This window comes from Mchenga conophoros, linkage group LG8 (assembly GCF_057382185.1).
Source record: "Mchenga conophoros isolate Kocher_MC1m ecotype Shallow Benthic linkage group LG8, M_conophoros_male_GT1.1, whole genome shotgun sequence".
Lineage (NCBI taxonomy): Eukaryota > Metazoa > Chordata > Actinopteri > Cichliformes > Cichlidae > Mchenga > Mchenga conophoros.
The window spans coordinates 13,822,481-13,848,501 of NC_140533.1; the positions used below are offsets into that span (position 1 = coordinate 13,822,481).

Below are 26,021 nucleotides of genomic sequence, written 5' to 3' on the forward strand. Positions count from 1 at the left end.
GGTGCATAATATAGACATAATTGTGACTTTTAGAGGCTTCTTCCATAACAATCACAGCATATGCAGACATATTTAACAGTTAGCAACACATAGTTTTGAGATATATGTTAAACATTCACGTGACTTTTTCTAATGAGCTGAAGTTGGACATCCCACAGCTTGCTTTTGCAGAATCATTTATATGCATATATATAACTGCCTTCTATTTAACTGGTGACTCTGTGGGCAGACTGCAGCCCAGAAACACGGGCAGAATTCGCTAGTGTCAAGAAAAATGTCAGCTGGTTATTTGCTCTTCTCTGATATACATACACACTGTATAATTAATCAGGTGTGTGGCCGGCCCGGGAGTGCGCGTGAGTGCGTGGCGCGCGCGTAAATCAGAGAGATGCGGAGAATGCTGAGAGAATGTTTCTTTAAGACCCATTACCTTCCAATCCGACAGAAGGGGGGTCTGTGGTAAGGTGGCGTATCGTCTCTCTCCGCGTCCCCTTCCTCGCTGCTTAGCTACATGTGGGCAGGGAGAGACGGGGGAAAGGAAATAATAATAATAATAATAATAAAACATACACTAAGCTTTATTTCGGCTCTGGGTGAGGGCACGCACGCCGAGGCGGGATCCGCGGGGGATGGATCTAAGGAATATTTAACATCAAACATGGACACTACAGGCTCCCCCCTGATGACTGTGGTAAGGATGGAACTTCACACCGCCCCATCGCAACCCAATTTCAACTGAGAGGGATAACAGTGTTCGTCGAAAGACGCAGAAGAGGAGAGGGGAGAAAAAGGCATGCATGTACTAATATATCGGTGGATGCAGTGCGCGCGTGCAAGCGTGTGATAACAAGTAGGATGCCTTGCATTGTGTTGTCACGGATCGAAAGGGGGTGCTTTACATGTGTTTGTGTGTGAGTGTGCGTTTGTTTGCGTGTGTGCTGGTTGGGGGTGGGGGGCATGGTTGTATTTGCTAAAAGCACGGGCAGTTATTAGATAGACTATGCAACGCGGTATGTCGCTGTCGGGCATTGACAGGTGTGTTGGCAGCACACGCCAAGATTTATTTAGGGCGCGCTTGCTCGCTCCCGTTTGCATACAGTTAGGTGAGGCGATAGCTACTTGCGAGGGAGAGAGAGCGAGATGGGGTCCTCATAAGATGATAAGATGCCACTGTATATTGGCCTGCTATGTTTTGCTTGTAATTAATCATGGCTGCAACTAAGCTCTTTGCCGTTGGGAGCTTTTTAGTCAAACCACCCAGCTCCTCTCACTGCCTTATGGCTTTATAACTCCATAATGGTTGAGAAAAAAATTGGTCTGAAAATGTGCATTGAGTATTTATTTATTTATTTGGTAGGGGGACATAGTCCACAGTTTTAGTCGACCAGGATCTCTGTGGAGCAGGCATGGATTTATCTTCCTCCCAATCTGCTTTGATGGCCATTTTAACAGCCGAAGTGACAGATCTGAGAGCTGCAATACACAACTGCCCTTTTTTTTACTATAAGAATGTAGATGTGCGCGTGTGCGTTCGTGCGCCCATCATCAGATGGTCTTTCCTGCATACATTCAGAAATGGAGGTGCAGGCTGGCTACAGCTTGGTCGACCTGTCAGTTTCCCCCTTTAGCCTGGTGTGCAGTGTGAATGCCACTGCAAATGAAAGCATGCTGGTTCGGATCCCGGTGTTTCCATTCCTCCACCCAAGCTGCCGACAATCATTTATCGATTCCAGTGATGCGTCTCTTGCCCAGGGGTACCGTTAAAGGGGGAAGAGTGGGGTATGCGTCCATTATTAGTGGCTATGCTCTGCTTTTAATGGAAATGCAAATAATTCACTGGGCATGCATGCATTCTTGGCCGTGAATGTGATTTAACATTTAAGAGGATGTAAAACCGGCTGCAGAGCCCCTCATTCTTCAGTTTCTCATTGTTGGCGGCTGTGGGAGCCTGCAAACCCCTCTCCCCGCCCCAGTGTCTGGTGGAAGAGAGCTGTTTTTGCAGCTCTATCGCCCCCTCTCTCTCTTCCTCCCTCCCTCCCACAAACACACACTCAGAGCACACAGTTTTTCTTTGCCCATTTTTTCTTTTTTCTTTTTGTGGAGACAGGGAATATTTAGTAACACGATACCACGCCTAATTAGGGGCCTTGTCCTAACTGGTCATCTAGTAATCACATACTGTAAAGCCAGTCTGTCCAAGCCAGAGAAGGGAACCCATCAGAATTCAGTGTGACTGTTTATCACTTGTGATGATGATGATGATGATGATGATGATGCTGGTGTGGGCAATCACATTCTCGCAAGTACATTCGTTTCAGTGTGGTAAGACTTCAGCTGAGACTTCAGTAGTGACACTGTGCCTGAGCTCACCCTTTACACCAATGAAGCGGATACATTTTAGGGAAATGTTGCCACCAGCTCATTGTTTTCTATCTGCTTTTCATATTTCTACAGCAATAAGGAGAAAAGAGAAAAGGTCTAAGTAATGCTACTATGCTGCTAAAGCTTGTGGCATGATAACTATCCTACAGCAGTCTCTCTTGTTTTGTCTCTTCTGCACATGCTCATAAAGACAGATCCTGAAGCCCAGTGACCTCACAGCTGACGCTTCAGTCAAAACTGCAGGCTGCACAGTTATGTTATGCCTGCACTGAATCAGGACTCCAGCTTTTATTGCCGTTTTTCCACAACAGACTCATCATATGACACTGTAGGAATTCAGAGAAATGTTAATGTGACCTGTGCATTGACTAGTATGGCTGAAGTATTTACTTTAGCCCTTTCTGAACTAATGCAAAGGTGCTTGTTAGGATGGGTTATACCAGCCAGCGTGGATGAAAGTTTAATTCTGTCCTTAGCAGTGGCCTTTCTGTGCGCCTCAGTGTATGTTTTGGGTAGTTTGGAACACAGAGTAACTGCCAGAAGCTGTTGTTTATGTTACATTGCTGGTTTGAAGGAACCACTCGGGGAAAAGTCTGAGCAAACATTTGAGGGTCTTGGTGCAATTTCATGAACAGCATATTTTCACTAAGCTATGTAATGGACCTGATTCATACACCCAAGCCAGAGGCACCATCACCAAAGGGTTTTCAGTTCATATAGTACATTTTGACAAATATATTTGGTCCTTTTTAATGTAAAAAAGATGAATACTTTCTAATCCAAACAAAATGGTGCATTATTAAATTTCACAACAACAATGATATCAACGATTTTTTTTAAAAACACCTAATCCAAGGAAATAAGTATAAACATTAATGGCTTTATTAACAGACATACTTTATCTCTGATCCATACTGAGCCTCATCATCAGCTGTCTTAGTGCTAAGGATAGGCTGTAAATAACAGCCACCGTCGTGTCAACCACTGGATTGTAAAATCCTAACATGCAGTGATAAGCTGTCAGTCATAGGGGTCATGCCCTAAATAAGCCCTTAATAATTAAGACCTAATGCAATTTTCTTTCTCCTCATACTGTTCAGTCAGACAACTCATGTTTGAACTGACTGATTTTAGAACCCAGCTGATTTACCGGCTCCGCTGCTCCCAGTATATAACCTATTGCTGATGTATCTTTATCTTTATAACGACTCATAAATCAAAATTTAAAAAGTAAAGAGGAGAAACACTTTTCAGCCATATTATAGGTGTTGATGGCACATAGTTTGTCCACCTCAGACACATGTTTGGAACCACAGAAAAACCAGCTGACCCATGCAGGATCAAGCAGCGGGTGAACGAGTACAACAACGAGTTGTTGTAGCAGTAAAACAGACTCATAAATAACTAATAATGACACATAAAAATGCTAAGTTTATGCTTTTTGCAAATGAAAGAAAAAAAATACCGCCATACAAATTAGATTTTTAAGTAATCAGATATTGGTCTTAGTTTTAAAAATATATCATTCAGGGTCTAATTTATTTATTAAAGCAGGAGAGCCTAGTTTGGCATCTTGGCTATGAACTCATTCCTTTGCATAAATATGATGCACATAGAAATCGGAGTGATAAGTAAATCTCTCTCCCTGTAGTCTATAGGTGGATGCTGAGGTGGTGGAGGGGGTGAACCAGCAGTCACCCATGCAGGGCAGCAGTGTTACTGATGTGTCAGAGAGAGAGAGAGAGATGGCAAGTTTTGTAGCTAAAATAGATTAGATCCAAATTATGGTGTGTGATGGTGAAAGTGAGCAGCGTTAGTTACCACAAAAAGGGGAACTAGCTGGAAATTAAATGTATTTTTACAGCAAAGTTTAAGGATGTTAATTTATGCTGTAAAGTTTTGAATTTTAACATGTGGTTGTGAATGATTGGCGTCAGTATCATTTTGTAACCCCAGAGGCTATTAGATATTCAGTGACATTTTTTGTATCAGAGAATTACACACCTAAAGAAGTTTCCCCACTATGAAGCAGATTATCACCTTATTATTTCCTGTGTCTGTGTTGAAAGGCCTTACCTAAAATCTCACCCTTTCTTAATATGGAACGCACACTGCGGTCTTGATATGGTTTATTTTTGTGTATGTGGTCATCAGACTGCAGCTATTAATCTGTCAAAGAAGTTCAAAGCTGTTCCTGAATCAGATTTTTATTTTGAACTGTATTTTAAGGATATGCAGGCGATGCCAGGTCAGTCTTGCGTCTTAATTATCCACCAGCGGAGCAGGAAAGGAAGTAAGCTGTTTTTTAGTGGGACACACAGCAATATTGCCAAGTGCTCTAGCCAGCTCACCAGCATGAGAAGCTAATTCAGAGCTGTAACAGACCTTAAATTACCAACCAACAGCTACCCCATTTGTGGTTCCTGGATGCCCATATAACAACGATAAGCACTGATTTTACAGGAAAATCTGGACCATGTTGCCTCAGTCCCCACCGCCCCATTCAACCTCCAATATTCTGTAAATACATACAGTGCTGCCCCTTAATACACTCATTTACACTGCCTTTAAGATTGATGTGTATAAAGTGCTTTAAGTGCACAATATGGCATCTGAGCATATTTAAGACGCCCTTCTTAACATACTGTAATACCGCCAAAAGGCTTTTACTGTGAGGTTTTATATCATTTTAATCAGTTTTGGTTGTCAGTGTTGTTTCTAAGTTGTTGTTTCATGATATCACATCATAAATACCCAAATTCTTTAGGCTGAAACGTTTTGAATACAAATAGTTCCAGTAATTTCTAGTCCAATTTCCACAGGTGAATTAAATAAAGCATTTGACATGTAATCTCCCTTTACAAAATTGGGTTGTCAATCAAGAATAGGTTGTTTAAAGAGGTCAGTGAATTAACAAGTCAGCCACAAAATGACAGACCACATAAAACTACAGAGTGGGGTCGGTGAGTTTTGAGGTCCAAAGTGTGTAAAAGTCGTCAGCATGCGGCTGAATCAGTAACAGCAGAGTTTAAATCCATAAACATCAGCAAAAACAAGCTGCTTGCTTGGAGCTTCACAGTGTTGGTTTCCATGGCTAAATAGCTCCTGTAGGTGTAAGTGGACCAGTAATTTTGTTCACATACTGTTTAAAGCTGTTTGAGTACTTATCCGGTATTAGGATTATATGGAGATCCTCTGAATACTCCAAATTTAAGTAACATTGCACAATTATTAAAATGTACAATTACATAAACTAAAAATGTTTTAGGAGCTGAATTTTTTTAACACCAGTCTTTTTTCACCAGCTGATTCACACTGTGGATGAACACCAGCTGATTCATTTTTCCAGCAACTATATACCTTTTATTTTTGATTTTTTAAATTCAAATTTAGGGCTGTCCTAAATACATAGTGGGGGTATTTAATGCTAAACACCAAAGGTTTTTATAGATTGATAGATTTTTATCAATCCCCCATTTTAATTTATTATGCTGTCCCCTTTATCACCGAAGAGACCACTAACTGAGTTATTATCACTGGTGCTGAGCCCTGTGGCCTAAATATGGTTGAATTACAAAAAAGATTATTTTTGCTGAACTCTGAAATTCTTCATTGCACTTCCTGTTTTGTTTTTTTTTTCAGTCTCACTGATAAAAAAGAATTATGTGTAGTTCACCACATGAGTCCAAACCACTCGAAAGTATAAAGTGCGAGCCCTTAAGTACTCCAGATAAGACAATAAAAAATATTTGTAGAAAGCAGACTCGAGACAAAATAATAATGCTGATTGCTTGGAACTGTATGATTTTGGCCCACTGTTTGCAGGATCAGACACAGGCCTCATTTGGTAATTTAAAAAAAGGGTAATTTAAGATATGCAGCTGATTAAAAGAAAACCAGTGCAGTGAGCTCACTTCTTCATACTTAACTGCCTTGTTTTAGAAAAGCCTTACATTCTCAGTCCATCCAGGTCATGAAAAAAGAAGGCAGTTGAACCAAAAGAAATTCAGCTGCTTTCTATTTTCAACTTCTCAAAAAAAGCTTTGAAATGTAAAAAAAAATTTAAACTTGTTTTGATTTTTCCTAAATTTCAAGATTACCTTAATGCTTTAACTTCACTAACATATTTGAATGTTTTGTTCATTTCTTTTTCTTGTGGCCAAGATCAGATTCCAGTATGAACTGGTCCAAAGCTCAACTGCATGCTTAGCAGAGCTAAATGACTCTTAGATTTCTCACTAAAAAGTTAAGCTCACCATAAAACAAGAATCACGTGAATGGAAGTGGCCCAAATCAGAATAAGAAATATTAGATACAGTTATGAGTTGTGCTCATATCACAAAAAGCAAACACTCTTGTTTGCTTTTGTAGCTAAAGTTTGAAAAGTAGACTGATGCCACTCTCTTATCTGTCCGTAACAATATAACGCTAGTGCATCATAATGCTAATGCAGCATTTTAGCATAAAAGCTAACACTGTTCCACCTGAAGGTAAAAACCCATGTATCCACAGTTCAACGTGATTCACTGTGGTAGATTTTGGAAACGTTGAATCAAGCCAGAGGCAACTATTTCAGTCTTTGGGGCAGATTTACTAAATGGGACAAAACAGTGTGCTAGCACAATCCCCAAATAGGGCTCATAGGTGTATCTAGTTTTTCAGTTGATGTGCAAAAAGGTGTGCGTTTTCTAAACACAGGCACAGTCAGTAATTTTCAACGTCAAGCACAAAAAATAAGATGCTTTTGTTGGGGTGGAGTATTAGCACAAGTAACAGTAAACTGAGTTTTGCAGATGTTAGCAAATCAGATTTAAATATATCCCTCCCTATATTTTTGAGTCTTCAGAAAGGAACTCAGAGAAAAAAACATATGCAACTCTCTGAGTTTCCACCCTCCTTGGGTGTTTTTGTTTTTACACCATAACCTAGTTTATGACTTAGCTAGCTAATTTCTAGCTGGTACTTTACACTGTATTTCACAAATAGATATGAAAGTGACATCAGTCTTTTCATATTATAGTGCGTTATAACCCCGAACTTGTCGTGACAGATGACTGTCACGCATTGTATAATGGAGGTTTCTTCCTGTTCAAAGGGAGTTTTTCCTTACCACTGTCGCCAAGCACTTCCTCATAGGGCTTCTTCTGATTGCTCTGTATTACGTCTTCACCATACAATATAAAGCACCTTGAGGTGACTGTTGCTGTAATTAGAACTCTTGGTGTTTTCCAAAGTATTGAATTATTGTTTCAGTTACCTTTTAAAGTCAGAGTCTATGTTTTGTGGACTATAACTGAGTTGAACAGCATTAGTTTAAATTTTCACTCATTTCTCATGGTCCATGAATCAGTGTGAATTGTATTCAGATTCTGTTCATTTCATTGGAGCTGCCATTGCATTATTACATATTAGGTCAACCTGTTTGTCATTTTGTCAGAAATGCTAATTACAAATCAGCAGTTGGCTTCATTGTCACCGTTCCTCACATTTTCATTAGTCTTGTTGTCGCAAACTACCAGCTCATGCTTGTACAGTACTTTCACAGTTGTTATACTCACAGTGGAATTTATTGTGTGAGATCTAATACAATGTGTGCTTTGATTTTTCAGCTCTTACCAACGACGCTTTGAGGAGCCCTGCCTTGTGGACACAATTTAGGTGCATTGGTCCTCCTTTGTCCCTTCCTTTCCCATTACCCCTTCCCTTCTTCACCCTCAGCCAATCCTACAGCCACCCACAGAACGACTTTCCTGCAGTCCCTCTTATATAACAGGGGAACACATAAGCCTTCTAATCATTTGCCATGCAGGTTGGGACTGAGTGATGCAAGTCTAGTGAGCAAAGACATACAAAAGTAAGTGCAGGAGAAAACAGTTTAAAAAAGGCAATAAACACAGGAAGATGTAGGAGTAGACATAAACCAAAAGAATAATATTTTTGGAAAAAAAAATGTAAAGATTTATATTTTGTACATCAAACTTTTGGCTGAAGCTTAACAAAACCCAAGGCACGACAACAGGCGTTTTGCACGTACAATCCCCCATTTAGTTCTCTTTTATTACTTGACACACACGACACGGTCTCATGATGATGTGCGAGGTGATGCCCACCATATCCGAAGATGGGCGAAGTGGCACCGGTGGAGGCCCCACCTCACCCGCCAGCGCGGGAATCGGAGGCCCAGGAGGAGCAATGGGTGGAGGAGGATTCAGTGGCAGGGAGCCCAGAGGTGGAGGAGATGAAGGAGGCAGCACAGGGAACTTGGAGTCTCTAATGGTCAACATGCTGACAGAAAGGGAAAGGCTGCTGGAGAACCTGAGGGAGACGCAGGAGAGCCTGGGTACAGCTCAGCTCCGCCTCCGTGAGCTTGGCCATGAAAAGGAGTCGCTTCAGAGGCAGCTATCAATTGCTCTGCCACAGGTAAATCTGTACACGTATATATTTACACTGTGCTTGTGTACGTGGGTTACAACGTTTGGGTGTGTTTTCCTGATGCAAGTGTTTTATGGAACATTTCTGCCTGTAAGGTAACTTTTGCTTATTCTCTGCGTTATCAGAACTGAGTTACATATGAGTCTGCATTTATGAGTGTGTCATCATGAAGCGAGCTCATGAGACAGTAAGCCTTTGCAGTGATGCCTCGTGGAGAGAGAGAGACACTCAGCTCCAGCTAGAACAGGACATTAGACACTTCCCCCACTGCATGCTTAGAGTCTTCACTAATTCTGTTTCTAGTAAATGCTGTAGGTTGACGCTCTTCTGGCTGTCAAGTCCAAGTTGCATCTGCAAATTTCCCCTTCGTTGTGTAACCAGGTTTTATTATGTTTGTTAATCATATCGTTAGTGGGTGATTAATGAGAGTGGAAGATAATATGTGCTTGGGCCTTATCTGAACTTCAATAAAAATGTAATTTATTGGAATTCTCTGAGCTTGCCTGATAAAATTGCTTATTGATATTAACTGGAATTTACAAGTTTTATCCTACCATTATTAAAAAAAACTCAATCTCTCCTTTCTCCTCATCTAAAGCTGAATGTATTGTAATTATAGTATGTAGAATTTAATGTACACGTGACCCCTCTAGCCACTAATATACAAGGTGTGTCAGGACAAATAATAATAATAATAATAATATTTTTTTAATTCAGTCAGATTCCTTTTTATGCCTTTTTGATAAAGTCCATTTCTGACTTGACTGTTGTAATGGCTTTCTTCCAAACATTTAGGGTTACTGATGTTAAGTTAATCCACTGAGTTACTCACGGTTCAGTTTGGTGTCCAAAAGTAGTCCAGAGTGAGTAGGAAGTCAAAGAGTGTGTGTGGATAACAAAAAGGTGCCGCAGCAACCCAAACTAAAGAAAGTGATTAATGTACAGTATGTATACAACACCATATACTGACCACGCAGTTTAACACAATACTTATTTATAGCAGGCAGTTTTACGTGTCTCCTTAGTATTAGGCTCTAACACTCGTCTAGAACATCATACAATCTACATATGCTCTCCAACTATTTTGATAGCTTATTATAGTTTGCTTATTTTGAACAAAAATACCACACATTTTCCCCTTAAATTTCCATAATAAACCTAGTTTAATATCATATACATCCTCCTACATGTCCACTATATGGATGTTGAAATGTGTTTCTTTGTTTTCTCAGCATATCAGTTTTTCCATAAATTAATTTACTGGTTATAATAATAAGCAGTTATGGCCTTGAACACCTCGGAAACAAGGTTAAGTATTAATGTAAGAGCCATATTGTTGGATGGAATTCGAATGTACATGTGTTCATGTGAGTGCAGCATGAATTATAAGACAATGTGTAATTTCTCCGCGACATAGGGCCACGTGCACTGTAGACCAGGAATTCAAATTTATTCAAACAAATGGAGGCCGTAGCCTGTAAAGATAGAGTGAGATGAAATAGAAATGAAACGACAAGGGGACAAGGAGAGCCAACTGCGAAGCTGACCCCTATCCAAACAAGAAACAATCCCATAAGGCCAAGAGCCAATAAACACGCTGTGTCACCATCTGTATAGATTTCTCTTTGGCTCTTTCTCTTTCCCCCCTTGTAAACACAAACCAGTTTCATATGCCTACCTTTAAGTGTTTGTGAATCCTAACCCTAAACATCTGCACACTGTCACTCTTAAAAGCAGCTTCTAAGGCCTTAGATGCGTTTTATGGAAATAAAAAAATCTTTTACCGTCGATCCTATGAGTTTTTCTCACTGTGCAGAAATCGTGTAGTACTACCTCTCCTTTTCGGGCTCACTTTCAGCACCATGAAGGAGTTGCGAGCGCATTCCCAGTGGTGCTGTAAATGACATATCAATGCTGTGTTTTGGGGGGTCTCTCCTGTGCATTCCAGAGCCGAGTCATTGTGTAACAGCGTGATGTAATCCATGCATGAATGCGAGTTCACAGAGGAGGATGAGCACGATGAGAGCGGTGGTGGAAAGTGTGTCATTGATTTACATGATTATTATGTAGGTTTACATCATGTTTGTCCTCCTACATTGCTGGTCTCAGGTGTTTCACAGAGTGTGTAACTGTAAGCCTTTGGTTCTGTATATTTTTAGCACTATGTGTGCATTTGCTGTGTGTGTGCATGCTCGTGTCTCGCCTAGATCAAAACTCACTGCAGCTGAACTGCCTGTGGCGAGACCACTTAATCTATTAAAGCCATACGTTTGTGTAGTTTGTTTTCTTGCCTCTGAACGCAGCTTGTGTGTTCCACAGGAGTTTGCTGTGTTGACTAAAGAGCTGAACGTTTGCCGGGAGCAGCTTCTAGAGAGGGAGGAGGAGATCGCTGAGCTGAAGGCAGAAAGAAACAACACACGTGTAAGATGTTTAGCAGCCATTTTGCTTATTAGCACTGTAACAGGCTCTGTGTTATCTTCCTCAGCCATTGTGGTTGTGTGGGTGTCACACTGTTTCATTTGCTTCTGTTTGTTTTTCCTTCTCTTGATCTTCTTTTTTTTCCTAATCCACGCTCTCTTTTCTCTTCATGGCCCCTTTTCATTGTCCATATCTGCTTTCATTATGTCTTTTTTTGCTGTGCTGAACGTTTCTCGTCACTCTTAAAACCCTCACTGCTCTGTGCCGCCCCTGAGCCTACTCTCTTTTTTCATGATCCCGGCAGTTACCCTGTAATCTCTGCTCCTGTCTCTAATTCCTGCTCATTTTGTATGAGCTTTTTCCTTCAAATTGCCTTTCTTACCTCTCTCTCTCTCCATCCTTCTCCCAATTAACCCACTCAATCGTTCAGTTGTTGCTGGAACACCTGGAGTGTCTTGTGTCTCGCCATGAGCGCAGTTTGAGGATGACGGTGGTGAAGAGACAAGCCCAGTCCCCTGCAGGGGTCTCCAGTGAGGTGGAAGTCCTCAAGGCCCTCAAATCCCTGTTTGAGCACCACAAGGCCCTGGATGAAAAGGTGTGTTTGAAAGGCTGAGAGCAAGAGATTTCACTCGCTCAGACCAAAAATTGAGCCAAAAGATTATTAAACTCAAAGTCATAAGTCACTAGAAACATGCTTGAGGTAAAAAGGGAGGTGAAAGGACAGAATCGGCAGGTGGCAATAGAGCCCACTAGCAGCACGGAGATGTCAGAGGGAAAGATGGGAGACTTTCCAGATTAAATAGACCACCAAAGTGTGAGGGTGTGTTTGGTGTATAATGTGAGAACAGAGAGGCAGGATATACATATATATACAACTTGGCTGCTCAAAGTAGCATTCAGGCTGCAGGTTTAGCTCACATGTTTCCGTATAAAATCAAATATTATTGCTTTATGACAATGAAAATTTACTTTGACGTTGTTTGCTGTGATGATCATATAAAGGTCCACTTATAATGAACTGCTCTTCTCCCGAGTTAGCACTAGAGCATCATTTACTGTGATAGACGTGAATAAATCAAGTCCTGTCAGCCTTAGTGATTGTCTCATGAGGATTGCTCACACCCAGTGCTGAGTTGGGTTCAATTAAAATGCAGTGTGGTGTGCAGAAATTCCCAGTGTAGCTTCCGTGGTGAGCTTCATCTCTGATGCGTGTGTTTTGACCTCTCATGAACTCTTATTTGCTTATTCGGTAGTGATAAAAATGTAATCACAATCTTGATATTAATTCCCCGGTGTCAAGTTGACTTACTGCATGCCATTTCGTATTGCTTCACCCCGCAGGTTCGAGAAAGGCTCCGTGTGGCCCTTGAGAGGGTGTCCATGCTAGAAGATCAACTCGCAGCGTCTTCTCAAGAGGTAAAGTCTAACGTGCCAGGATTGTGATTTGACGTTAACGAGCGGCTCAGTGTGAAGGGAACATTTATTTGGATCGTCTGTTTATCTCTCTTTTCAGGTAATCTCTTTAAGAGACCAAATTAAAAGACGTCAGCAAGGGGTGGACGGCGGGAAAGATGTAAGGGAGGGTTTTATGCATGTTGGTTCCAGTTGTTTTTGTGTATGTGTTAGCGTCCAGACAGTCAGTAGAAAGTAGATATTGGGTAACATGGTGTGTCAGTGTGATTTTTAACTCACCTACAGTTTCATTTACGTTTTTCTGCAATAACAACCCCATTCTAACTCTTTTTTTTCTTCATCACTCTCATTTCCTGCTTTATTCTCACCATTCCAGCGACTGCCCAATGGTCCTTCCTCTGGACTGGAAGATGGGGAGCTTGACAGACAGAGAGAAGGGGAGATAGAGCGGCAGAGAGCTGAACTCTCCCAGCTGAGGGAGAGGCTGGCCCTCATGTGCCGGCAGGTTGGTGTTTGTGATCCTCTGTGTCGAACTTTGTGAGAATGGCTTTTAGAGTTTGCATTGGGTTTCATGTCTTAAACGGTACGCCCACAAATTCTCTGTCAAAATCCAAAATAAAATATAAAAGCTTCTAGCAAAGTCCTGATTAAATCATTTACTATTGTCCACACATCCACAACATGCCTGACCCATCCCAAACGGCCTGAAGGAAAGCAGGTGAAACTGTTTGAATTCCCAGCTACATTTCTGTCTCCCCTTTGTTTGTAAGTTTGGTTTATTATATAACCCACCCTGGCTATCGTAATAAATCAGTGCCAGCTCCTCACTAGCAATTCCAGCAACACAGCATATCCCAAGGAGGAGGATAACTAATCACAGTACTTCTCCTGGTCACCCTCTTCCCTCTTGTGGCCGGTTACACTACTGCAGTTGCTTTAAGACACCGTATTCATCCCATATAGTAGGCTATATGACGCCATTTGATTTTAATAGCTGTACGTAGCACAAAATCTTACATAAGAGATCAGAAATGTTTAGAGTAAAATGAGTAATGCTTTGCTCTAACCTTCAAAACATCTTAAAACCTTTTGCGTGTTCTGTGCGTCACCACGTTACACCCCCAGAGTCTCGTGTGGACCCAACTGGCATTTGTAATCAGTCACTGTCTTGTCTGTTTACACTTAGTGCCGTGGCGGTTAATACTGGCTCACGTAGGTTCAATCTGTGTCATCTCTGGTCCCTTTGTGTTGTCACGTTAGGTCGGGGAAATAGAGGAACAGCTTGCCGCCGCCAGGAGGGAGGTGACGAAGTCAGAGGAGGCCAATCAGAAGCTCCAAAGGGAAGTGAAAGAGGTTTGTTGGGCCAGTCTGTCTCTTCATGGCCAAGACCCTGAGATCTCACAGCACCCAGGGTTCCAAGAGTACAACGCAACGGGCATATGTATTAATATTTATTATTCCAACGGGGGATGAGAGTAAAATTAACCGATATCAAAGAAATGCTGGGCTGAAATGAATGCCATAATAAATATTAATATACTCCTGCAGTCTAACAATAGAGTGCTCTGTGCACGTATTCAAAGAAGCGTAGTAGAAATCTCTTACCTGGCCAGTAGTTTTCTACGTGATAAGCACTCATGTGTTTTGTATATTGCAAGTTTTATATTTATATCATTTTGTTTCATGAAATATTACCAGGCCCTTTGCCAAAGAGAGGACATGGAGGAGAGGATTACAACACTAGAACGAAGGTATTCTTTTCTTTTCTTTTCTTTTCTTTTCTTTTTTTAGTCTTCTATTTGTAGCTATCTTGTCTATTTGTCATCTATTTGTAGCTTGAAAGAAGCTGAAGACCAGAAGACCAGAATTTTATGCATAAACTATGATGCACATAGCAGAAGGACCATATGTTTCACCTGTTGGCAGGCAATGCGTTGCAAAAGCATCGTGACGCCTCTTTATAGCATCTAAGCTAGTTTTACATAATGACATTTGCATTCACTAATGATTCAGTGAATATTTGGACAGAAACAGTAATTAGTTTGGATGTATTACCCCTTAGATTTGATGTACCGGGTTATATTAACATTTGTTTAGAATTAATACTCCATTAAACTATCTAAGTTCCTGTTTCAGATTAGTGCTGTTTCAGCACCAGCTAACTTAAAACAGTCACAAACATTCATATATGTCACGGTATTTCGATTTAGGACCGCTGCAGCATTCCTCTTTGATGGCGGCTTTGTGTTGCAGGTACCTAAGCGCCCAGAGGGAGGCGACTTCTCTACATGATATCAAAGACAAGCTGGAAAATGAGCTGGCGAGCAAGGAGTCCCTGCACAGACAGGTAAAGTTTGGCTCAAACAAGCCAGTATCCAGCTGTGTTGGTAACAAAAGTCACGAACGTTTCTGTGTCTGATGAATGTTTTCTTGACTGTCTAGAGTGAAGAAAAGAACAGGCAGCTACAGGAGCGTCTGGATGAGGCGAAACAGAAGCTCCAGCAGACCCTGCAGAGGGCAGAGACATTACCTGAGATTGAGGCCCAGCTTGCACAAAGAGTGGCTGCTCTCAACAAGGTGGGCAATCAATATCAACCACTAACTCTTTTGAATAGAATATTCCAGCTTTTATTCGAATCTCATTTCAAATATTTTAACCAGCATCTGCAAATATCTTTCTGTTCTTACACAAAAGGCTGAAGAACGTCACGGAAACTTTGAGGAGCGACTACGGCAAATGGAAGCTCAACTTGAGGAGAAGAACCAAGAGCTGCAGAGGGTGACATTAATCATATTTTCCTGCTGAGACACAGTCTGATGTGAATTCTCAATTCTGAATAAAGTTTAAATTTTATCTCTGCTTTTATTCCTCCTCTCCTTCGTGTCTTCATTCCAGGCCAGGCAGAGGGAGAAGATGAATGACGAACACAACAAACGCCTCTCAGACACTGTGGACAAGCTTCTGTCAGAGTCCAATGAGAGACTTCAGCTGCATCTCAAAGAAAGAATGGCAGCACTAGAAGAGAAGGTAGAAAAAGAAGAGTATTGTGTATAAACCACTGTACCACATGAAAATGCATATGTATACTTTTTGTTTTCTTTGCTTCTAGAATGCTCTTTCTGAGGAACTGGTCAATATGAAGAAAATCCAAGATGATCTTCTTGCTAATAAGGTATTCACTTTTGTATTTTTTGTAGTTACAGATTAGAGGTGAGACACCCCATGATATGATGTTATCACAATACTTCACTCACGATACGATATTATTGCGCTTTTTTACAGTTTGCAATAACTAATACTTCGATGAGTAACCTTTTTTTTAATAGTTAAATAACTTATCTCAATTAAGTTATTATGCTGCCAAAAGAGGCTGTGAGCCAACACCAACACCATCACTAAAATCTGCCATAGAAGAATGAATGAGGTCAACTTGGTAATTACATGTAGTCTGTTACTGATAGTGCAGATAAATCATCAAAGCTAAGTGTTGGGTGATTTTTCATTTGAGACTATTTAATCGAAGCCCTTTTTAATTGTTTCCAGAGTGTTCGGACTTGTTTAATAAAATATTAATATTTGTTGTATTGATACAATATCCCCACGCAAAATTTCACGATATGATGCTGTATTGGTTTTTTCCCCTACACCTATTACAGATGTTTAAACCTTTGGCGTCATGCTAAAAGTGTTTTCTCCTCTTTGTTTTAGGAGCAGCTGATTGCTGAGCTGGAGCGAGTCCAACTGGAGCTGGATCAGCTGAGAGGAAGGCCAGGCTCGTCCTATTCCAGGTTAGCTGACATGAACCCTCACGGCAAAGTATTTATGCACCGTGCCCTACATTTATGAATACTCAAAGTCTCCCAAAGAACACAGCGCTTATGCTGAGTACACCATTTGTTTACACTCCTCTGCTTTGTAAAGTTGTTCACATTGTACCTGGAGGCTGTTGGGCTGTCTGATAAATACACAAACAAATGCTTTATTCATAATTTTATAGCTTTTAGTTTTAAATTCCTTGTTTATTTATGGGGGAATCTTTGTGTGTGACAGTGCTGTGTGTTTGCACACTCACCCACGAAATGTTTTCAAGTGCTGCTGCTTAACATTTGAATTCTGGATCTCATCATAGGGCGGGCAGCGTGAGCTCACTTCCCTCCACCCTTTTTCGAAGATCTCTTCCAGGGAGTGCCTCGGAGCTGCGGTACCCTCAGGGTGGAGGCTCACTCCCAGCTGGCTATGGCAGCTCCTCTAGTGGGGTCGTGGTCAGGCGTCACCGTGGCCGTTGGGGGACTCCTAGAGATGATAGTAACAAGGTGTCGATCTCAGGCTGAGATAATGATGATGTGCATATATGCAACGTTATATACAGCCATCATAGGCTTAACTTTGTGCTCTGAATGATTTCTTTAAAATGTTCTTTTTTCCAGGGTGGTATGATTGTACAAAGAAACAAGAACTGGGTGCAAAAGTTTGAATTTATTTGGGATTTTCTCTGATCCATGCAGGGTTAAAAGTGTAGAAATACCCTCACTAATGTTTCATATTCCAGAAGCCTAGTGGGTCAATACTAAACATTTGCAAAGTTGCAAGATCATCAGTTAAAACAACTGTATGTAAAATTAAGTTATTTGGATTTGTCACCACTTCGTCAAGATCTAAAAGAAGACCCAAACTGTTACCTTCAGTTGAAAGGAAATTGGTTAGGATGCTCAGGAACGATGCAGGAATCACCAAGGCCTGCTATGAGCTGAGAACTGCCTTAAAACCAACATCACTTCCATACTAAAGTGTGTTTTTCATCACTATGGGCTAAGAGGATACAGACTAAAATCGGCATCTTCAATTTCAATTTCAATTTGCAGCTGCCCACATGGACAAGCCAAATGTGTTCTGTAGAAAGATTTTATGGCCAGACAGGATAAACATTCAGCTATTTGGCACAATGACAAGAGCTATGGTTGGGGGCTTTTGAGCGTAACAACACTATACACAAAGTGGATGGAATAATGAAGAAGGGGGAATTTAAATGAATTTTACCAACTCTGCCAAGAAGAGCAGTCACATATTCAGTCAGAAATATGCCAAAAGCTTATCGATGGGAACCAAAAGTGTCTGGTCAAGGTGCAATTTGCTAAGAGACATTTAAGCAAATATCAGTAGGGAATGTGTATAGTTTTGTGTAGAAAAAAATCCCAACTCAGTTCAAAGTTGTGCACCCAAATCTTGGCTTTTAAAGACTTTAAAGATGCATGCCGCACAATCATTCCACACCGGGACGTGAACAATTCAAATAAATCATTCAAACCACCAGATTACCAAGATATATAAGCCTTTGTAAACATTTGACCACAACTGCATATACTGTGATATGGTGCTATTTTCTGAATGACACCATTGTCTCTATCCGTTCTATTGTTTTTCTCATTTTCCAGTATGGAGAGTGGGACAGCAGCACTATGCTGGGTCCTGGGTTTGAGGGCGGCGTGGAGGGAGGCTGCTCTGATGATGAAGAGGATCGGGAGACTATGTTCGGGTCGGAGCTGCTCTCTCCCAGTGGGCAGACGGATGTACAGACTTTGGCCATCATGCTACAGGAGCAACTGGAGGCCATTAACAAAGAGATTAAGTAGGTTTTGTGTGCAACAGTGTGTAGATGAGAGTGTTGTGAGATCCTAGGATTGTTTAGCCTACTGTTAAAATTCTTCTCTCTTCTCCTTTAAGGCTGATTCAGGAAGAAAAAGAAAGCACGGAGCTGAGGGCAGAAGAGATTGAGAGTCGGGTCAGCAGCGTAGCCCTCGATGCCTCAACTCTTCCACCCTCTTCACTGGGTGGACGTGACAGTGTCGGGAGGGGCTACATGACTCCCTCCATCACCTCGTCCACATTGGCGTCACCCTCACCACCCAGTTCTGGACATTCCACCCCCCGCCTGCCCCATTCACCTGCCAGGGAGAGCGATAAGCAGGTGCTGTCTCACTGCTGTTTTATACCAACAAATGAGTGAAGTTACACTGAATTTCCCCATATAAACCTTTTGAACTTTGTCCACCTTACAGAACAACAAAGACGGTGAAGAATGCAGAGCACTCGCCCTGATTGACTCCACCCCTCCGCCTGTTCCTCGAGCCCTACGGTTGGACCGAATGACACACACTCACCCAGGGGCAGGCCTTGATGATCACCGTGAATTTCGCAGGTACTCAGAATAATATTAACATGCAGTATATTTGGCTCTGAATTTAGCCCTGAAGTGGACTCAGTTTTCCGTCCCTCTGTTTGTCCAGTCTTTCTGCTGACGGTGCCACCACAGCTAGCCAGGATTCCCTTCACAAAGCCAGCAAAAAGAAAAGCATCAAATCCTCTATTGGTCGTCTCTTTGGCAAAAAGGAAAAAGGACGGATTGGTGCACCTGGACGTGAATCTGCCTCACTGGGTGTGTGAACAGCCTGGACACTAGTCATTCAAAATGCCGTCTCTCATGTCCAAGTCATACATTTATCTGTTTGCAGTGAGAGAATCATCAACAGTGAAACCAATACAGGAAGTAATTATTATTTTTAACCTATGATCTTTACAGCCTCCACACCCTCTGATGACCTGGGTTCAGCTGATCCATTAGGTCTGGCTAAACTTGGAACTGGAACAGTGGAAAAAGATCGCCGCAGCAAAAAGAAGTGAGATCAGTCATCTTTCCACACGCTTCTCATGTTGTAGCGACATCTTTGATCCTAATGCGATATAGCAATACATTTCGTAGTTTAGTATTAATTTAAACAGAAAAATGTACGCCTATGCGGTGCCGCAAGGCTGAAACGTTTTTAACTTCTCATGTTGATTTTCTATTTATAAAAGAAGACAGTGGTAAGGTGAGATATGAAGAAATTAATCTTCTGTTTTCCACTCTCCTTGCCAGGCACGACTTATTAGAGGAGGCATGTCGTCAGGGTCTGCCTTTCGCCTCATGGGATGGCCCGACTGTTGTTACGTGGCTTGAGGTACGTTTCTGAGCCTCAGGACATAAAACCATCAGACTGATTTGGACCAGTTTATGTAAAGTTTAGTATGTTGTCATTACCGACATATTACATTACCGGAATATATATTGTATACATGATGGTAGATGATAATATTATTTAAAGCCAAAGCTTTAAATAATGAGGTCAGTGAATGCACAGGTAGAAGTCTCTTTGGAGAAGTCTTTTTTTCCACTCTTGGTAAAGCAGCCCTACTCTACTGCTATTAAAACCTTCTGTCTGTGAAGGGCAACCAATCAGAAGGAAGCCAGCTTAAACGGAAGGTAGCTGGGGAGAAAAGCTAAAAATGCTCGTTTCAGAAATAGGATGTATTTTTTTTGGTATTTCACTCACAAGGTTTTTGTCACCAAGTCATACTTTATTTGAAGAATGTTACTGTTACTGTTCGTTGTGCACCACTTCTGCTTTCTGTTGTCCCAGCTGTGGGTCGGGATGCCAGCGTGGTATGTGGCAGCATGTCGTGCCAACGTGAAGAGCGGCGCCATCATGGCAAACCTGTCGGACACAGAGATCCAGAGGGAGATTGGCATCAGCAACCCTCTACACAGACTCAAACTTCGCCTAGCCATTCAGGAAATGGTCTCCCTCACCAGTCCATCTGCACCCGCAAGCACTCGCTCTGTAAGCCTGCGTACAAATCCCAGTTAAAAAACACGGCACGGGGGGTAGACACAAACTAATAATTTGTGCGCTGCCGTTACAGTCAACAAGTAACATTTGGATGACGCACGCTGAGATGGAGTCTCTCACTGCTGCCACCAAACCAGTAAGATTATATTTCATGTGAAATACAGAGAAGCTGTTTTTATATTGCATTGATTTATTTGACACATTTGTTATGTCGTGAGCAAACTGTCCCGTTAATAAGGTTTCTTCTTTTTTTTTTGTCTCTTAATTAGGCATGTTTGGCTACACCTTTCCCTTGCTGTTCCCTAAAAATCAGTTTTGATGTAGTGTTTTCCATCTAATTCTCACTCACTAACAAAGCTTTTCCTCCTTTTGCCTTCCCTCTCCTCCTCTGTCCCGACACTGATTCATTACAAACACAAACTCTCACTGGTGACCTTTCCCTCTCTTTGCAAATATCTGCTCCTTTCCTCTGTACGCTCGGCCTGAACCGTAAGGAGCAGAAGGAGTTCAGCTGGGATCAGGTGAGCTGCTGAGAATCCACAGGCCATCACATGATTTGCAATTTATTTTTAAATAAAGGCTTACCAGGAAACCAGGAGACACAGCCTTAAAGGGAAGAAGAGCTAAAACAAAGTCTTTAAATATGCATCTGTGTGTCTAACGAGACATGCTTATATAAATCCAGGTTTGAAGGTTGTAGACTGGCACTTATTTTGCCTTTTTTTCATCTCTCTCTTTAAATAATCAGAAAGTGAAGGAAAACAAAAAGCAGCAGAAATACTTTACTTTCATAGGTCTAGAGTTAACACATAACTAATTATTTGAGACATGAGTTACACTTTAGCGGCGCATTTTTAGAAAGTGAGACCAAATTGTTTTTGCCATTTTAGGCTACAAGTATACTGTTTCCTGTTCCCAGTAATACAGAATTTGTGTCAGAGAGATGTTTAGCATGACCGCTGAGTGGCCAGCAGTGTGTATACACGAGTGTGGTGTATATAGAGCCCACGGGAAGGAGAAACAAATGGAGAAAACCCTGCATGGCGGGGGATTTTGTTTTTATTACACTTTCAGGTTTCCCTTTTACTACTATTTTCTCTGCACTTTATCTGCCCTGTTCCAAGGAATTAAGAAGTCACTAAATATTGTTAATACAAACACATTGTAATTTTTCCTGTTTCATTATTTAGCTCAAGTGAAACACACAAATTTGTTTTATATTCAGAATGTTACCTTTAGGATTTTTTTTTTTCATGTTTATTATGCATCTTGTTTACTCTCATGTCTATAAACCTTGTTCTCCAGATCCTGGCCTATGGAGACATGAACCATGAGTGGGTGGGAAATGAATGGCTGCCCAGCCTGGGTCTACCCCAGTACCGCTCTTACTTCATGGAATCGCTGGTTGATGCTCGCATGCTCGATCACCTCACCAAGAAAGAATTGAGGGGCCAGCTGAAGATGGTGGACAGTTTCCACAGGTGAAAGAAAGGACACCCACGTTATTGGATTAATTTTATGTTCTGCATATTTCCACCCACTGCATGTCTTAGGTCTCTGTCCTTACTACTTATAGGGTGAGCCTTCACTATGGCATCATGTGCTTGAAGCGCTTGAACTATGATAGAAAGGAGCTGGAGAGGAGGAGGGATGAGAGCCAACATCAGAACCAAGGTGAGGCCTTTGGATAATGCCCCAAACTTGATTTCAAAGCATTAGTTTACTCACACTGGTGTGTTTTTGTCTTTGTCTTTGAATTTGTGTTTCTCCAGATGTGATGGTGTGGTCCAATGAGCGAGTGATGTGCTGGGTGCAGTCTATCGGTCTAAAAGAATTTGCTGACAACCTGTTAGAAAGTGGGGTCCATGGGGCCCTGCTGGCACTGGATGACACCTTTGACTACACTGACCTGGCCCTCCTTCTTCAGATACCAAATCAGAACACACAGGTAGACTACCTCACGTGCTCTACAACAGCCGGCGATGTCAGATGCTCTTCTGTTATCTTAATCTACAGGTGTAAAATTACCCGAAACATCTTTTCGTCTGTCTCTTTCAGGCAAGACAGCTCCTAGAGAAAGAGTACAATAATCTCATCTCCATGGGAACAGAGAGGAGGCCCGATGAGGTACAACAACAGGAAATATTTTCAGGAAATATTTTTTTTGCCCTTTGTTTAATGTGCTATGAAAGATAAATTTCTTTCAGGGTTAAAAAGAAAGACTAAAACATGGCTTTTCCTTGTAAAGGAAGGCTTTACTGCTAGTGAACTGCTGGCAAGCCACAGTGGTTCAGCTGTGTTTACACGGGTGCTAATTGCTTAGTTACAGCTTGTAGGGCTAAAAACTGTGCAACTGTGGAATATTGTCACAACAAATACTGCTTTGTCAAATACTGTTTTGTTAAACCCCACTAATGCATAATGAATAAGGGCCAGTGAATGCTGTTGTTTTGAATCACTAGCATTATTTCCTTGTCTCCACAGGACGGCACAAAAACATTCACACGGTCACCGTCATGGAGGAAGATGTTTAGGGAGAAAGACCTCCGTGGCGTTACCTCCGATTCCTCAGAAACATTACCTGCCAACTTCCGTGCCTCTGCCATCTCGACCCCGTCTGTCACACTGAGAAAAGTCCAGAGTGAAGGTGAGGACTTGAGCATGATAACAACAATACTGTCAGGATCAGGGATTACACAGCAGTTTTTTCCTGTTTAAAAAAACCCCAAAGGAACAGTTCACCCCAAAATCAAGTTTCTATCTTTTATTTCTCTGGCTTTTGCTGCTATTTATCATTCTGAAGTATTTGGGTGTGAGTTGCTGGGATGTGGAGATATTAACTGCAGAACTATGATGGAACTGGTTGCTCCAAGCACCAAAAAAACCCCCAAAAAAACCTGACTCTACAAACCTTGCTGTGAGCATGTTATCTATGTGCATGCTTCCTTTGTTTGGCAAATAGAGACAGTAAAAAGAAAATAGTTCCTGCATAAATTTGCTAACAACAAGGTTTTTTGTGATTTATACAAAGAGATATTTTGGTGCTCCACATGTACCATCTGGATAGATTATATTTATATTTAAATACAGTGCTGTGCAAAAGCCTTGAGTCAACCCTCATTTCTTTATAATTTCATTTCAAAGAGCCAGACTTGGGTTTTTTTTTTTCTAAAATGGACTTTTGAAGCTTTTCTTTGGACATTGGCTGCTTTGTCACTCATTTTCAGGTGAACTCTTGTACCTGACCCTTTTCAGAGAAGTGATTTTTGTTTGTTTAAGTCAGTTAACATTGGTCTATGAGTCATTCAAGAATAAAAAAAGATGCACCTAATGGATGAAGTCTATACATACCAAACATAACTGAAACATGTGCAAACATATATGGAAATAAAACATAAAAGGCAAAGTCTCTGGGCCAATCCATGCCCGATATGTTCCTTTGTGTGTTTTTCCACCCAGATATGCTTTTACCAATCAAATGGTATCGCATGGTGGATCTGATGATCCTTTTCTTATTTTGAAAAGAGCTCCAACACCATTGGCTGAAATGCCTCCACCATGTTTTAGATGAAATTAACAGAAATATCCAGTATTTCTTTAGAAAACGGTTTCCTGTTCTTTTTCTTCATAACCAATGAAACTAAAGATGTCTGTAGACATTGATATGGTTTGGACCAAAATTTTCAAGTTTGGATTCAGCACTCCAAAAGTGTCACATATCTCATCCTTACTCCCTGTTTCACTTTCTTAAGAATGGCTTCTTCACGGCTCTTAAGGAAGAGAAACAGCAGCTGCACCTATTTCCCATTTTCTTTGCAAAATATAAAGCAATGAATGGTGATGCAAGACTTTTATATTAAAAACGCATTATGCAGAAATATAAACAAAGTCTTGCAAATGCTCCTACTTCCTACAGTGATAATAACAATTTAGCAGTTTCATTGGTTATGAAGAAAAAGAACAAGAAACAGTTTTTTAAAGAAATACTGGATATCTCTTTTAATTTCATGCAGAGCAGTAGATGAGAAGTTTAACATGATTTGCTTTACAGTAAATATGAAACTATAGCCAGTAGTTGGTTTTTCCTGAGGAACAGTAAGCTTTATTAGCTTAACAGAGCAAAATCGGTGTTTCCCTAGGATGCTGTGTTTCTTAATAGTTTATATTTGGAATACAGAATTTAAAGCTTAGCAGTGCCGTTTTTTTTAATAACATCAGTAATGTTTTGCTTTACTGACTTGTATCTGTTTGTCTTGTATATTTAACAAGGACTAATCACCTTTTTTTCCCCTGTCAGCAAACTCTGGTCCAAGAGCAGAGTCGGGGTCTGTGAGAACATATTCCTGCTAAAAAAAAAAAGAAATAAAGAAATAAATAAGCACACCAGGTGAGAAAAGCACTCTGATTGATCATAGCTAAAAATAGCTTGAGCGGACACCACATCAGTCACGTCTATACGGTGCCATTATGACTCTTTAAATGTCTTTTCTTATATTTTCATAGAACCCCGCCCCCAAATCAACCCAAGGAAAAACACATTTTAGAGGAAAAAAAACCTGAGGAACAAAAAACAAAAAAACGAAACAAAAAGGACACTAGAAGATGACCAACAACCTTCGAGCCACATGTCTCGAAAAATCAAAGATACAGAGTGAATGATTTAAAGATGTTAAAAATGGAGTGAATGTCTGTTTTACCATCAGTCTCTCTCTCTCTCTCTCTCTCTCCCTCTCTCTCTCTCTTTCGATCCATAGTTGTGGCATGATGCTGTTTGATTCTGTAGAAAGTGGCCTGTAGAAAGTGACCAATGCCTATCGTGAATTCATCTTCTGTTTTTCCTTTTTTTGGTTTTTTGAGTGTAAGACGGCAATATTGACACAATGAATTTATAGTTTTTAAACTGGAAAATGCATTCCTGTTCCTATCAAGAGAACAATAGTCCAACACGCATCCTTTAAGTTGGTCTGACTGCGATTTAGATTGATTATAGAACATACTCAACAACGCCAAGTAACATCACAATACAGTATGGTGTGGCTAGGGGGGAGGTTTAAGGCCAGAATGTAGGAGTACACAAGGAGGACGATATGTATGTTCTTAAGCCATAACGGAGGTGAGATGCACAAATGTGAATAGGACAGACAATGAGACAATTAGCAAAGTGCTTTATGACAAAATCCTGTTTAAACTGGGGGAAAATGACTTGAGTTACGGAGCATTTGTGTTAATATGCATGCCAAATTCAACCATTTTAGAGTGAACGTCATGATATCGATCATCAAATGATGTGAAAGCAGGACTTTGTAAAATGTGTGTATTTTATTTTTATCATTTTTTATGATAACTGCTATTGTTTGTATGTATGTATGTATGTATGTACAGTATGTATGTGTGCGTATTAAACTGTACGTTCATTTCATACTTAGTTTTAAGACTGACTGTAATTTCATTTTAGGTTGACAAAGGAAATATGTTTTAAATTATGGACATTTAAGATATGCTACTTGTATGTGTACATTTTGGACAACAAATTGTGTTATGATTTCAATTCATATTATTGGAGAGTAGTGATGATAATTGATTATAATATCATAACAATAATGATAATGATTGTAAAAGCTGTAATTAAAAACAAACAAACATACCTGTATGAATGTTATTGAAGGAGTTATTTCAGAGTTTCGCCTTCACACAGCCTGCCTACAGAAGAT

General features: G+C 40.8%; 1 protein-coding gene across 4 annotated transcripts; it reads left to right on the forward strand.

Moving 5' to 3' along the window:
• The first annotated feature begins 398 nt into the window (after positions 1 to 398).
• On the forward strand, positions 399 to 25,954 carry LOC146568348 (liprin-alpha-3-like). 4 transcript variants are annotated; one of them, XM_085284348.1, is made up of 32 exons: positions 399 to 791; positions 7,992 to 8,802; positions 11,134 to 11,235; positions 11,663 to 11,827; positions 12,574 to 12,648; positions 12,746 to 12,805; positions 13,022 to 13,150; positions 13,906 to 13,998; positions 14,344 to 14,396; positions 14,899 to 14,992; positions 15,088 to 15,222; positions 15,341 to 15,424; positions 15,542 to 15,673; positions 15,756 to 15,818; positions 16,355 to 16,434; positions 16,776 to 16,959; positions 18,079 to 18,272; positions 18,368 to 18,611; positions 18,703 to 18,842; positions 18,931 to 19,079; positions 19,224 to 19,320; positions 19,560 to 19,641; positions 20,101 to 20,301; positions 20,384 to 20,446; positions 20,805 to 20,831; positions 21,616 to 21,791; positions 21,887 to 21,984; positions 22,083 to 22,258; positions 22,369 to 22,437; positions 22,795 to 22,957; positions 24,608 to 24,697; positions 24,814 to 25,954. In XM_085284348.1, the coding sequence occupies exons 2-31, from the start codon at positions 8,467 to 8,469 to the stop codon at positions 24,658 to 24,660; spliced, it is 3,717 nt and encodes a 1,238-aa protein (XP_085140474.1). In that variant the 5' UTR covers positions 399 to 791; positions 7,992 to 8,466; the 3' UTR covers positions 24,661 to 24,697; positions 24,814 to 25,954. The 4 variants fall into 4 exon arrangements, with proteins under 4 accessions (XP_085140474.1, XP_085140477.1, XP_085140478.1 ...); XM_085284351.1 differs by having other exon boundaries at positions 399 to 691; XM_085284352.1 differs by lacking the exon at positions 12,746 to 12,805.
• The last annotated feature ends 67 nt before the right edge of the window (positions 25,955 to 26,021 follow it).